The 15,907-nt window shown below is 39.1% G+C and overlaps 1 protein-coding gene across 1 annotated transcript in view; it reads right to left on the bottom strand.

Moving 5' to 3' along the window:
* Positions 1 to 15,907, bottom strand: part of slc6a11b (solute carrier family 6 member 11b) — a 37,342-nt gene that overhangs the window by 14,992 nt on the left and 6,443 nt on the right. The window contains exons 6-7 of the mRNA XM_012869327.3: positions 14,496 to 14,628; positions 9,476 to 9,610 (exon numbers count right to left, since the gene is read on the bottom strand). Coding sequence (XP_012724781.2) covers positions 9,476 to 9,610; positions 14,496 to 14,628 — 268 coding nt within the window. The remainder of the gene's footprint in view (positions 1 to 9,475; positions 9,611 to 14,495; positions 14,629 to 15,907) is intronic.

Raw genomic sequence — 15,907 nt, 5'->3', positions numbered from 1 at the left:
CATTGGCTTAAAGCCGACACATTCTCCACAATAACATAGAAATTAATTCTCTCTGCCAAAGCTCCAAGAACTAGAACCAAGTTCTTTCTGGCCATAACATTTCATAACATCATAAGAACTTAAGTGAAGTTTGTCCACTTCAGTATTTTTATATTGTTTCTGTTGTTGGACACGACACAAACAAAGTTTCTGCCCAGATAATGTGTCAAGAACAAGCAACAAGAAAACCAGGGTTGCAAGAACAGAATAACGCACATGCATTTTCCCTAAAGGACCAGGTCTGATCATCATCTGTTTGTGCCGTGCAGTCAGCGTGATTGACCCAAAATTCATTATTCACATCTTTATTTAGCTCCATAACAAAGATGGCCTGCTGTTGCTCAAATCCTGTTTATATTGAAGATCCATTGGTGCTAAAACTTCATACGGAGATAAACTTTACATCCTAGACCCTGCAGCCCCCTCATACAGTAGATGCCTTATCCAGCATGAATGATGTGGTCATGCAAGTACAGCAGAAAAAAAAAATACGTCAAGGGAAAAAAACATTGGGACATTCTGCCAATGGCAACTTTGACTTCAGTTTACTACAAATGAGATTTATTTATTTATTTATTTAAATCAGGGTTTTATTATAGAGGGCATTCCAACTTTCAGTGCTTTGAAAGTGATCATGATAAACTTCATTGGCCACTTTTCCGACAGTAAGCTAAGCTGTTTTTGACAATCAGAAAAAAATCACTTTGTGGGAAGAGCGTTATTGTGAATTTAATAACAATATAATAATGTAAACACTGAGACAAAGAAAGAAGTGAACACATGTATGTAAATAAGGAGGCAGAGGCTAGACTGTGAATACTATCAGATGATAAACAATATGATCTGGGACCTTTAATATTATATATTTTAGAAGACTTTTCCACTGAAAAATGAATATGAATTTGTGTATATTAGAATAGTATATTAAGGTCAGAGCAGTAAACTATGAATATAAATGAATCCAGCTTTAATTGGTATAAACTGAATTTAGATCTGGGACAGCCACGTCTTGTCTGTACATCTACGATATAAAAAGGTTTAAACCTCCAGAAACCATCGCTCTCATTGGCTGCTAATTTCTAAATCCATCTCATGGTTTAATGACCATAACATCAAAGTTCCCCAGAGTATAAATAACAAGTACCTTTCCATCTCTGGTCTACTTATAAAATATTAAACCACAAAAGTATCATATTACTCATTAACAATTGATTGTCATGAAATATCTTCTTAATCTTCACAAGAGAAATTTGACAGCTTTTTTCACTCCATATCTGTAGCTGTTTTCATTCTGGCAGTGATAATAATAAAATAATTACTTTTTCCTTTTTGATGGACACAAAAAGCATCTTCATGAATCATGGATTAAAATATTACACAAAGTCAAACTCTTTTAGTGGATAAAAATACACGTGTCACTTCAATATAACCCTATCCTTTATTCTCCTTGAGGAGATTGATTTTGAAGAGCAATGGTGAACTTTTAATATTGTATTAAATATGTTTTCCTCTTTCAGAATCTTGCTTTACTCACAAGTGAAATATGTTGAATTTTGTTAAAGATGCTATTTGTTTCATAATAGAAACTGTTTCAGTGAACAAGTTATACTAAAAACTAAAAACTGAGAAATTGCTTATCCAAAAACTTATTTTTGATATGATTTAAGCTGATTAAACACCTAAAGTGGATCAAGATCCTGTTTATCTCTCACATGTCAAGAGGAAGATTGTTTTGAGGGCGTAATTCTGAGCACTAAAAGCTGACGGTAATTTGAAAACGAAAAGTTGAAAGATCCAGAAATTCAAGAGAAACCACCAGAATTCACATTAAAATCTACTCAGGACAAAACAGGAAAATGCCTTCTGGGTCCATCACAAGCTGCAGCAGTCGATGATCACATCTGCATCCCCAGATACGCCGCTTTAATGACCGTCTCTTTGGCTTGGAGACTCATCTGAACACAGAGGACAGCACTGCTTATGTCGGCCCACTGAGGACCCTTTAAACAGGCAGGCGGCTGTTGGTCTGCCAGGCGATTTTTTACTTTGGACTCAGAACTGGATGACTTAAAGAAAGTTACCAGGCGATGCTTATCACAATGGAGATGTGCAAGGCAACACAAATAAAACAAACGTTGCAGAACGACTAACAGTGGCGTACTATGCAAAACAAAGATTGTCCATGTCCTGGTGACTTGGTCGGGTCCGGTTTATTGCTTAGATAGATTTCGTCCTAACTAAAATAAACTGCTAAATCAAGAATCAAGAATATTTTATTTGTCACCACAAATGTTGTGTTGATTGTGTAAATGTTCTTTTACACGATCAAAGTTGTTGTTGGTTTTTTTTTTTTTACCATACAAAATCTTGTTAAAGGATCAAAGCTGTTATGCATTCATGGCAAACATTCATCATCAAACCTTATGATGACTTCTGAGTAATTTTAACAAAAAGGAAATAAGACAAGAATAAATATGATGATAACCTTCATGATCCCTTCAAGTAAAGGAGCCTGATGCAGTTGCAGATGGATTTCATACAAAGAGAACGATACTAATAGTTGCTTTCGCCACAAAATCATCCATTATTCTAACAGACTAGCTAAAAATGTTTGGATGAAGATGTTTTATTTTGACCAAACTTACATGTAATTAGCTCAATAATAAAATGTAGCCGACCAGCTAAAGTGGGCAGTAAAGTTAAACACTTTACTGGAGGAAAAGTCCAAATCAAAGGCTGGGTCAGGCACTACTGACTATTTTTTCACTTAAGTAAATTGTTCATTTTGTACACACATGAGATTCACATCTTATACTAATAGCAACTCATCATACAGAGCAATATATTTACATAATTATCACATGATGTTAAAGATAATTGATGGTCATCTATGTTAAAAAGCTCCAATGCGGTGCTCATAAACCTTTCTACATCGATGCAGATTTAGCTGTGTAGACGCTGTAGACCCGTGTGGATTTGGTCCATCAACAACACAGAAATGTACGCACGTAAGATAGCTCAGCGGACATAGAAATGTGCATTGTGAAACTGATTTTTGGAGCGGCGCGGCACCCAGGACCCACAGGATAGCATGGGGTGCTAGCAAATTCAAACTTAATGCAGCATGACTCTTTGAAAACTCTCTCACATCACCATTCAGCAACTAATCTCATTTCCCCACAGAAAAACAATTAACAAACGCAAGGTCTTTGCTCCCTCCTGGGAGTAACCAGGGTAACTTCTGTGACCTCACAAACACAGGACTGTTCCTGTGGAAGAACGGGCTTTTCTCTCCTAATGTTCATTAATGTTCCCTTTAGTTCACCCTCGGCTGATGGCCGCACAGCGCAGTGAAACCTTAAAGGCCCAGGCTCAGGGAGAATCGCTTGTTGATGTTGTGCCTAATTTGGCCTTCTTGTGTTTGGTTATGTTGAGACTGCGGCTCCAGGAAACTATTCCTGATGCATGAATGGCGAAGAGTAAAGAACGAGCAAAGAATGAATTAAACCAGGGATGATCACGCTGAACGAACGCAAGAGTTCGTAAAGTAGGAAAGAAATCTAAGAAAACACCTAAAGTTTGGTAAAACTTTGGTGCAGATACTCAATCCTCCACTTCGCGGTGACCCTACGCTCATGCTTGCCATCTCTAGCCTTATATTTGTTTATTTGTTTAGGGAAAAAAACTTCTAGAACAATGATGGAGGTCCAGCTCCTCCCCTATTCAACATCTTCACCCTTAATGCTTCTCTGCATTCATTGTTTCCATGTAGCCCTTCCCTCAGTATGACCGTCCTCCATATAACATCCAGTACCAAGCTGTGCTATTCAAACACAATCCCCTTCTCAAATATTTGCAGTACTCATAAAGAGGTATCAAAATCCTTCTGAAATTCATTTTCTTTTGAAACAGCAGCATCTAATACTCAAAAATATTCATTGCTCAACAGAGATCTTGGGAGCTTTTTTATCCCTGACCTCAGTGTGTGGTGGACGTACCCATTTACAGTTTTTGACTTTTAATTATTACCCTTAGTCCACATATTGGGTGATTTTAGGATAGTAGATATTTTCTTAAAGCAATTTTCTGAAATGTGAAGCTTAGCACACCTGCAATACTTAAACAGCATGTTCTCCTGACTTTTCCAATTTGAAGAGCAGCCAGAATTTACACTAGTTGTGTAAAACACAACTAGTACTAACCAGACAATCCCGTAGCTCAGTGAGTATAATTATCAGAACCAGTTTCTATCTCCTTGTTTTTTCAGTTTCAGAGAAATGTCCAGTTTTCATATTTTTAGTCATGTGTAACCTCTCTGCAAACTCTGACTTTAGCTGAAAGATCCAAATATCAATAAAAACTACCTGGGCAGCTGAACTTTATTAACAGTTAATAGAATTCTCTATAATTTCTGGTGGTTCAACAAAGTACTAGTTATTAGTTGTTCAGGGAGTAAAAAGAGAAAGCAACACCCATCCACACAAATTTTTATGTAGCCCTGTAAACTGATCTGAGCCCTGATTGTCCAAAACAATAATGTTACCCTAAAGTCAAAACTAACACCTACACCCAACAGGAGCCCATTTTTAATCACTTTTTAACCCATCTCCTTTCAATAGTTGTTTGTTTTTGCTAGTTGGTTTTTCCTTCATCCTCCATTCATCTACATCACTGTTTTATATGTGAGAATGTCCCTTGTTGTAGAAAAGCCGGAAATCTCCATATAAACAAACACTTTGTAAAACTAAGTGAAAATAAAGTAAAATCGAGTTAAGTATTTCTTAAATCTTTATTATGTTAAATTATCCCAAGGTCAGAATAAACAGAAAATTCCTAAACATATTTGTTGTTTTTTCTTATTTGTGTTTTGCTTGCTGCCATATTTTAGGTCTTGAAGTGTGTGCACATAATCAGTCAGTGGCGATGTTTCACCACAAGGACACTTTGCTAAATAAAGCTTAGTCAGATTGGTAGATTTTGAGTGCTGTGTTTTCATTTTTACCAATATAAATAAAAGCAAACCATATTTTAGTGTTTCTAAGGTTTTGTAGCACAACAACCAAATCTAGGGTTTGGATTGAAAATGTTCATAACACCTTTCCTTGGCAGGAAGTCATGGTGGTAATTATCAGACAGAAACCTTTCCTTATTATCACCTAAATCTAACTCACCATGAAATGTCTGCCACACTGAAGTGTAGAAATCTAGACTAAAAATTAAATTGCTAAATTAGAGCCTTAAAATTTCCTGCAATGCTGTGATTTATCAGCTTGTTTTCACTCTAAACTTAACAGCTGAAGGTTTGGTGAAGATTCCTATTAGACAGTTTTCAGTGACACTGAGTTTTCTAAGTTCCTAACATGTAAAGGGCCTGATCCTCAAATATTCAAAATAAGGAGTGTTAAATTGCATGGGGAATAAAAAAAAAGTTCCAGGTGCAATAAGTGGGCGTGTTGTGGGGGATCTACAAAGCTGCAAAACCAATTCGGTCCGCCCCATTCAAAAAGAAACCCAGGACACACAAAACCTTTTTTATTGAATGGAGATCTTCAGCAAAAGTTCAGCGAAAACTGACAAAACAGAAGACAAAACTTTTACATATATATTTTTTTTTTACTTTTCTGAGTTTAATAAGAAAATATTATAGCTCACACATCAGATTTACATAAACAATGAAAACACCCATGTTTCTCATTATTCTACCGGTTTGTGTGTCAATGACAATGCCCATGTCCAACGCTACAGCTGACTGGAAACCTCCGTCTGCTCGTTGGAGGTAATAATGATGATAATTGTTTTTTTTTTTTTTTATAATAACATAGATGGATCTGCCCAGATTGGAGCCTGCCTCTCACCCATTGACTGCTGGATATAGGCTCAATGACTGCAAACATTTATGAGAGCTAGTTTGCATTTAACTTTCAAATGTGGTAAAAAAAAATATAGCCGCAGATTCTGCTCCCGCAATCAGTCTCTGGTTTGATTAGCCCTATTTACACTACCCTTGTTAAACCGAACCCATGCCGAGACCAGTCCGAGCTTGGATCAGTTAACCAAGCCGAGCCTACCGTTTACACACCACGCTTATCCCGGTTCCTTGGTTGCTCCTCGCCTCCTAGTGACGATCTTCGGTACTACTGCTCTCTGGGATTAAAGGCGGAACGAAGCAAAACAAAACGGCGGCGCCTGAAACATTCAGGGTGTTATGCTTGATATTGTGATATTTCTCTGTTTGCGGAGAGTCAGGGGAGGAAGGCAACCATTGGAGAATTTTCTTGAGAGAGTCAAGTAAATTTGGGAAGTGGATGAGACAAACAAACGTCTAATCAGGATTTACAGACGCAGGAAACAACAACAGACACTGAGGTTCATCACACTGCTAAGCAGAATCATCTCTGGAAATCGTGTGGCACGGTAAGGAAGCTAGTATTATTATGAATGTCTGAAATTTGTCTGAATGGAGTGTGAATCGGGACGTGCAGCCAGACACGCCGGAAAAACCGCGGACAGTCAGCTGACTGTAAGGGGATGACGCGGTCTGCTCATGCGCTCTTCTTTATCAGATAACCGGGATAAAAAAAAAACAGTCTGAAACCTGCTCAGGAACTGGTCTGCAGTTAGCGCGGTCCAGTTCATTCTGCTGACCGTTTACACACAAGAGTTATCTCAGTTACCAAGCTCGGACTGGTCTCGGCTCGGTTAAAAAAGGGTAGTGTAAACAGGGTTATAAATCACTTTTGGAGTAGTAAATGTTTAGATTTGCATATCCTCTTCCAATGAATTTCTGTGGTTAGGTCTTCAGCATGGGATTAACATATTCATGAAGGCACACATGCAACCCCCCCCTCCCCCCTGTTCCACTCATTTTACACCTGATAATTGCTTTACACCTGGTATAAAGGTCAGAGTTGCACATGTAAATTAGTTTGCAAGTTTTAGTACACAAAAACCTTTTAAAGATCAGGCCCTAAGCGTCATGATCTGCTGTCTGCTGTCTTCATTCTGCCACTCCACCTATTCTCCATCACCATCATGCACCACACCTGTGACCCTGCCTCTCAGCTCCTCTGCCATCAAGCTCATTCTCCACACCTCTTTCTACTCCTTATAAATTCACCGCAGACAGCAGAACACCACCAGATTATTGAAAGCTATTTGCAACTAAATGTGTAGCATTCCTTTCATGCATAGTTTCTGACCTTGTTTCACGTTTCTTGGATTTCCCTGCCTTGCCTTGCGATTGTCGGACATCTACCAAGCTTCTGACATCTGGACCTCAACCTGGATTTGTACAACCACCAACAAGCCTTGCCCAGCAAAAGGATCTGTCGGCATTTCTCTGCTCTGTGAATAACACACGCCTGTCCCCTGGATCCCTATCAAGCGTCAGACATCCTGCCTGACCACTCTGCAGAGAGAAAGCCAGCCTGTCCAGGTTCTTGATGCTAAGAACTACTTCTCTAATTTATTGTATACTGTAGTTGACAAGATTCACATTGTTTTCAAAAAGGCAGAACTATAATCCTAGTTAAATGGGTATTTAACTTAATAATTATTGATGTACAGGCAAAAGCACTTGGATTAATCTGACAACTATATGTACACCGACAAGAAAAGCACAAGAATTATATCTATCTCACTGTACTGACCTTAACCTCACTGGACCCCTTCATCTTTTTAATGTTGTCATGACTCACACTTGTTATGTGTTTTCTTGTACTCTCTTGCCAAGAAAACTACGTTTTCTACCTTATTAAACAAGGTCAGTGAGTCTCGGCCTGCGTGTTCATCACTTTGTCTCTTTTAATTTCTTGTTATTGCCAGGCTTGTTTAAAAGTAGCAGGTTCTATGATCTCTGTAAATGGTTTGTACTTGTATAGTGCATTAACTAGTCCGACGACTCCAAAGCGCTTTACACTACAGTCAGTCTTTCACCCATTCATAAACATTAACACTCACACTATGTTAGCAGCCACAGCTGCTCTTGGGCAGACTGACAGAGGCGAGGCTGCCATACATCGGTGCCACCGGTGGCACACTCTGATCTGTTTATCACCAGCAGGGAATATCAAGATGAAAAAAAAAAAATCCCATACGAGCACCGTTCTGACCAAAATGGGTAATATAAGCATCAGCAAAGGTTTCAATAAAATATTAGGCAAATCAGTTTCTCTGGCCAAACTGTTATAGTTGGTGATGTGTTGAGCTGATTTTACTTTGTATCAGGTGAGCTTGAATTATTTCATATTTATTTGATCCAGGCATAAAACAATCTTAGCCGTCGTCCTGTCACAGACTAATTCATAGCCCCAGTCGCTGGCTGAGCCTTTAGACATTAACCATTAACTACAAATACAAAGAAACCTCCTGTAAAATAAGACTTTAACGAAAAAAAGCATAATATGTAAACGCTCTAAAGGTAGACAATTATTTGGTTAATTGTGGCAAACTATTCTAAAGTTGGTGTGCTTAAAATGAGAAAGATGTTTTATGCCACTGACTTAACAGCTCTTTTTGTTATGACTCCTGCAGTATGTGGCAGGAGTCAAATCAAATGAAATCATTTGACTAATCACCTCTGGCACAAGGTTATTATTACATTTAAAAGTACATTTTATTAAGAATATTAAACTATCAAACTTAAAATATTTTCTTTACTACAATGCCACTTGATGGAACACCTTAGATGCTCATTTGTACATCAGAGGAATCAAAACTGATTGGCTACTGACTTCTACATTTTATAAACATGCCAACAAAAACACTTTTTTTTTTAGACCCTAAATTACCATGAAAGCTAACATTGGGTAATTTAGAAAAACAGAGTTGATTAACCAATGTTAGCAAAAGTAAGCATGCAAACTGTTACAGAATGTAAAGGTATTTATCGTGTTTTACATTTGATCTTATGAAACATAAACACAACGCTCAATATGGAAGATGCCCAAAAACATTCAAGTATCACAGGAATCCTTCCACATACAGACATATTCAACATATTTGAATATTTTTGAAAAATTAATTTATTTTAGTAATCCAAATCATTCAACTTTTCTTTGTTAATTATGACAATTTCCTGCTTATAGCAAATGAAAAAAGGATATTTTTAAAAAAGTGAATAGCGAAAAGTTTGTTTAATACTTGCTTATAGTTTATTATTTTCACAGAGAACTTTTAATCCGACTACCAATGTAGCTGGAGTATTGAATTTGACTGTATTTTTGTACATGTTTATACATGTTTATTACATAATTTTATGAATTCATAAATAAAACAAAAGCAAATTACCTTTGTAGAACCACAGCGTACCACTCAGGGCAGTCTCCATTTTTGAAATCACATCTTTTCTTGTAGGAGTAACATAATGCTATTGTTCAAATTCTTAGGTTTTTCCTGATAAACCAGCTGAGGATGAGTGGAAAGTGTGAAAGCCTACCTGAGGGTCAGAGAGACGTGAAATGTCGGGGTAGAGGTAGAACTTAATGCCATCAAAAGCTCCCGGCAGTGTGACGCCCCTGATCAGGAGGATCAGCAGCATGACGTATGGGAAGGTAGCCGTTACGTACACAACCTGCAGAAGCACACGAGGCACGTTGGTTAACCAGGTGTAACAGATTACAGAAGAGAACAGAGACAAATGAGTCTTACAGTGTATTCAATATCTCGTGTTTTTGTGTCCCGTGCAACAAGTAAAATGACAGTGTAGCGATGAGTACAAATTTTCATAGCAACCAATGGCCGTCTGGATCCAATTCCCTGGAAGCTCTTGTTTCACTCAAAGCTCCTGAATGCATCATTCAACTTCTCCCCTGCCCATGTGGAAAATGCCCGGATTTGCAGCTCATTTACCAGGTGAGGATGTCTTTAAACAGTAACTGGGTTTTCAGACACAGATGTTGGATTAATACTGCACACAGATTGCTTTTTTGGCAGCGAGAAAACAGCTCCGGATCAAGGAGCAATGATCTGATAAATGCTCAAATAGATTTTTGCTTTGGCCAAGATCATGAGTTATGACACTCCTTTTACGGGTCTAATGTACTCTCTTTTTTTTCTTCAAAACACAGCCAAACTGCAGCTTTGCTTTGGAAATTAACTAGTTACCCATCACTGGATTATTTGGAAGAACAGCAGCAAAACTAGCAGCTTTTGTCCTGCTGCTAAAAGAAAGGTGAGAGCCTGACACACTGTTCACATCTGCATAAAGTTAAACATTATTAAAATGATGAAGAACAGATTTTAAATATTGTGATTGATATTCCTTTAATAAATCTTAACTATACCAAGACAACAATGGAGATTATTGCTGTGCTGCAAGGTTGACTTTAAAATGACAACGTATAAAAACCGAGATACAGCAAAACAGCTGCAAAGAAACAATGGCACAGTAATCAGTAATCAATGTTGCTGGTTTCTCTTTATACGGAGCACTTCCTAAAGGAAGGAAGGAAGGAAGGAAGGAAGGAAGGAAGGAAGGAAGGAAGGAAGGAAGGAAGGAAGGAAGGAAGGAAGGAAGGAAGGAAGGAAGGAAGGAACTGTAATGATGAAAAGGAAAATAAAGGGTCAGTCAAATGTGGATGAATCTTTCGTCTTGCCACATGTGCATTTCTAGTGTTTATGTATCCAGTTAGCTTTCATCCATTGTAGCTCCGCTGCTCTCAGCGTATACTTTGAAAATGTCTGAGAGTCTAAAGAAGCAAACTGTGTAAAAGTTTATGAGAAGAGGAAGGCCTGAGAAGAACAAAACTAGACAGGAGTGGATTTAGGAGATTCTTTCCTGAGGAGCGGACGAGCATGTAACATTGCTTGTGCGCGCAGTTCTTCAAAAAGTGACTGGTACGTTTCTTACCTACATTTCTGGAAAAATCGTCACCTTTAAGGCTGGGAAATGATTTTAAAGCTGTATAAAGGACAAAAGATATATTAAAAACTGATTCCCCTTTCTCTCTTCTATAAGTGTTTGGCACATCTATAATTTTGATGCACACATGGAGGAAGATGCACATGCAGCAGCACATGGAGCCTACAAGAGGACGTCAACCCAAAACAGGCTGCTGTGAGCTCAGACACCGCGGTACAGGCCTAAGGTGTGGTGAGATGACACACTTCAGAGCCAAAACAATTAAGTCTAGATTGAGTTTGAGTTGACATTTGTTTCTTAATTCAGTCACCAACCAAAAGTTATTTCAAATGGAAAACTTTTCTCAATATATCAAATATTTGATAATAAATGGGATTCATCAAGTTTACAGCACCTCTGATTAATTAGATACATTTCCTCTATACCCCTAAAATTTACACAATTCTCCTATAATGACTTCAAAATTTCACATTTTATTATGTTGTCAGTAAATTATTGACATTTACAAATAATTATGGCTAAATAAATGTTTGCATTTCTAGTCTTCCGTTAAATAATCGAAAGAATATATGGATGGATGGATGGATGGATGGATGGATGGATGGATGGATGGATGGATGGATGGATGGATGGATGGATGGATGCTAAAACTGCTCCAGCTCAGCAGCTCATCTCCTGTTTGCCATGAAACCTAAAACAAACACCCGTTAAACTCTCCGCTCTCTCTGCTTTCTGCCCTGTTTTAGTCACATCTAGTCACACCATTCATACAGTAGCAAGTCTCTGCTCACCCTCAACCCAGCACAGTTTTTTTAATTTTTTTTATCAGTACCATTCAGGTTTTACCGAACTGCACTCAACATCTCAAGACTCTCCTCGACAAAGACTCCGGGCTCTTGGAAGGCAGAGGCAGGCAACATACATCCCCTGGCTTTCTGGCGCGTAGTCAAAGTCCAATTGAGGACAGAACAGGCCAGAAGAGAGCCGGGCCAGGAGCCTTGAAAGAAAAGAGGGCTCCTCTGGCCCCCGTCTCTTTACCAGGAGGAGCCGAGAGGAGTGATCCTGGCAGTGTGGGAAAATGTGCAGCTCTTTGAAGCTCGTGCAGAAGTGCATGAGTGCTCGCACATAAATGGATATTCATTCATTTAAAAAAAAAAAAAAAAAAGAAAGAAAGAAAGGAAGGGGAGAGCACATACTACAAACATGCTCTCCTGCACACAGTGGTTACTGGATACTGTGGTCACATCACTGCTCTAATGTAAGCAGCCTTTTCATGAATGACTACTCCTTTTTTTACGCTTCTGGGTGGAGGAAATTGGCTTCATTAATGGAGGAAAGTTCAGAACCAACTCCACAGAAGTTCAGACCTCTCTACCAGCGCGAGGCTGTGATTTACTCACTTATTCAGAGAGAGACGAGACAAAGGCATTCCACCTCACTGAATATCCTCAACATCTTTAACCCCATACAAGAATTGATTTAAAATCTTGAAATAAACCTGATCAGAGCTCAGTTTGAACAGTGAGCATCCAGGAGGATTAATCCAGGAGAGGCCAGCGGGGAGAAAGTGTGGGAACATTTGCTCCCGCTTCCTTTAATTTGTCGCATAAAATGATTACACGTCTTAAACCTTCTTCCCCCGGTTGAGTTGATCTCTCCGGCGATGAAAAGGACAATATTCAGTCTCTCCACGAACTTTTGATGCACCGCGTGCTCTCTCCCGCTCACTGCGGGTAAACATCTAAGCCGCCACAAATTTCCTGGTCAAGCCTTCCCCCTGCCTCGCTGTAAATCTAACAGCGGGGCTTAAATGTGAGAATGGCTGGCAAATGTGGCCAACAAAAGCAAACAGCTTAGCAGAGTGTCGAGTGAATGAGCTGTAGGGTCCGCAGGAAAGAAAGCGCCCCACTCTCTCTCTCTCTCTCTCTCCCCCCGTCTCTCTTGCAACAAGTGAGCTGTGGTTAATTTCTCATAGCGGGAGAGGGAGACAGAGAGAGGCTGAGGATGTACTCTACATGCTCCTCATGAACGCTCCCTTTTCCTCTAGTAAATACAGGAATCAATCTTGGACCGGCTGCTAAAGCCCGGTCATGAAGAAGCATTCTCCCCCTCTTACTTCACAGACAAACAAAGGACACTTTATGGAGACACCACTTTGTTGTCTTTTTTAAACCCCGCCCCCCATCATACACAATGTGAACCCATTAATTTTTCCTCACACACCTCTCCTCCTTTTCCCCTCTTCTTCTGACTCTATCGCTCTACTCGTTCTGGCTCATTGAAGCTGTGAGGGCAGAATAAGGGCCGCCGAGGCCTCAAAGGAAGGTGTAGAGTCCTTACTGTCCCTCCACAAGGCTGCCAGAGGAGACTCAGGGGAATTAAAATGGAAATTGCAACCCGAGGAAAAAGAAGTAGGTCTAACAGACACCCCATTTTTATTCTGTGTTTGCAGGAGAAAAAAAAGCATGTGGCTTCCTGTGGGAGAGAACAAAATGGAAAAGCTTTCTTTTAATTATTATTTCATCCTCTGACTGTTTTAGAGCATAATCCCAACACCATCAGACCTTATACTGTGAATTTATTTTTGGAAGTGACAACACAAACTGCTTCTTAGTTAGATTTTATGCAACAGACTAACTGGAAGGTAAAGGATTGTTTGTTTGGTTTTGTTTCAATCAAACGCAAACTTTTTTTGGTACACTTAACAAAATCCGGTGCCACCAATAGCCTCAAGAAGTCACTTAACTTGTAAATAGAGTCCTCCCCTTTTTTAAAAGAATCTCAGAGTAAATCCAGCTGGTCTGTGTAGGTCTCAGAGGAATGTTTGGCATTAGCGAACAAACAGCCTCATGAAGACAAGGGAAGACGGCAGACAGGTCTGAGATGAAGCCATGGCAGGGATTACAGCAGGTTCAGGTAGTAAAACAATATTCCAAGCTTTGAACACCTCTGTTTAAAGGAGAGCATTAGTCAGAGAAGCACTCTAAAAAGCATGTGGTAACTCTGATGGAGCTGCAGAGATCCACAGCTCAGGTGGAAAGATATGTCCACATGATAACCATGAGCCCTGTGCTTCACACATCTTTATGGAAGAGTAGCAAGAAGAAAGCCTATGAGAAGTTTGCAAATTGTTACTGGCAGTGTGATCTTTCAGCAGGACAATGCCTGAGCTAAAACGTGAATATTTGACCCAGAGTGACCCAGTAAAAGTCTGGCCCTAAACTCCCTCCAATCTGAAGGAACTACAGCAACTTCGCAAAGAACAATGAGCTGATACATTTTAATCTAGATGTACAAAGCTGGTAGAGATGCACCCAAAATTGATTACAACACTTTAACTAAATTTAAATTAAATTACACACGGCTGCACAGCATTTAATTATTAGGTGATTATTTTCATAATGATGCAATACTTCATGCTAGTCCTGTTCACCAAATACCATCAAGTTACATTTGTTTGTAATTATGTGACAAAATGTGACAAAAATTCATGCGGTATTAATACTTTTGCAAGGCATTGTATGAAGATCCATCAGACTAACTCTCCTATTCCCACAATAAGGCAGGACCGTAAACATGCGTTACCCAAGCCTACCTTGCCAGTGGACTTGGGTCCCTTCCAGATGCAGAAGTAGCAGATGAACCAGGCCAGAGCCAGACACATGGCCAGCTCCCAGCGCATCCCTCCCATGTGCTCAATACCATCTGATATCTTCAGGACTCTGCGTCTGATTTGGCCCAAAAACACACAGAAGATGACTGGTTTACATGTATTTTGCATAATTTGTAAGTTACAGAAATCAATAACGCACCATTATTTAATGTTACTTAATTTAAAGGCCCATTGCATTTAATCCAATTACAGAACAATCACTCAGACCTTAATATGTAAATATAAATTGAATAAATTGCAAATTCTGATGTTTTGTTTGCATAGTGCAAATGAAAAAGATGAGCGAGAACTGAACCCAGAAAGAAAATCCACCAACAGCATTTCAGAGATTGGTCTTAAAGTATTTAGCTGTACTAAATAAGTAAAAACAGTGAAGCAGGATGATGAAAAATAAATACATGCATGCAGCAGCAGCAGAATAAAAATAGTAAAACCATTTCTTGTGCTGGTCAGCCACCTCCCTGGGCACAACAGTGTGTGAATCTATGATGATCACCACTATAACCATTTTATCTCTAAGGTGACGACACCAAGGCTCACATTTAGAAATCTGAACATACATCTGGCAGCACTGACTCACATTTTATCCAGATAATGAAAAAAAAGCTGCAACATAAAATTAAAACATGTGTTATTGTGTAATAATAACAAAAGCCGTCACAGTTTTTTATTGTTCTTCCACAGCCAGCACCTTCTATAAAACCTCTCATCTCAGTGTGTTGCTAAGAGACAATGTATGAAATAAACATTTATTTGCCCATATAAGCTTGTTAAGAAGTCCGAGACCAAAACTGAAAAACACTGAAGCGATTTACCTGCAGTAAAGCATCACTATCTCTTCTGCAAGACTGAGTACAGAACCGCTGGTACAAAACATCCATAGACCGCAATTGGACCATTACCACTTCAATCTTGGCAATTTCAGGACAATCCAGGAACTATTTTACTCATAACTGTGATCCCATTTCACTTGATGGTAAAGATCAAGAGGTGCCAAGTGGTTTCCCTTCCCCAACAAAAACACCTTAACCTCTTTGTCCCTCCTCTGCTAAAGTTTATATATTGTTGGCCAAAAAAAAAAGAAGAGAGATTAACTTGGCTGTGATGCAGCTCAAGCATTGTGACATTAAGCAGAGGAGGAGAAGCGCCACTAAAATACTGCTGATAAACCTGCAAATGGGATATAATAAACATCCTTCATTCCTTTCAGCTGCTGCAGGGAATGAAGAATGTGTTCATGGATCAACAGCGATGGCCCTCATTGGCTGCTAAGAGCCAATCAGAGCTAGTTCAGATTTTTCTTATGACGTACTTTTTAAACATTAGTAGTATGT

This window comes from Fundulus heteroclitus, chromosome 20 (genome assembly GCF_011125445.2).
Source record: "Fundulus heteroclitus isolate FHET01 chromosome 20, MU-UCD_Fhet_4.1, whole genome shotgun sequence".
NCBI lineage: Eukaryota > Metazoa > Chordata > Actinopteri > Cyprinodontiformes > Fundulidae > Fundulus > Fundulus heteroclitus.
Note: the sequence above shows the minus strand (reverse complement) of the source record. Positions and strands in the feature narration are given on the sequence as shown.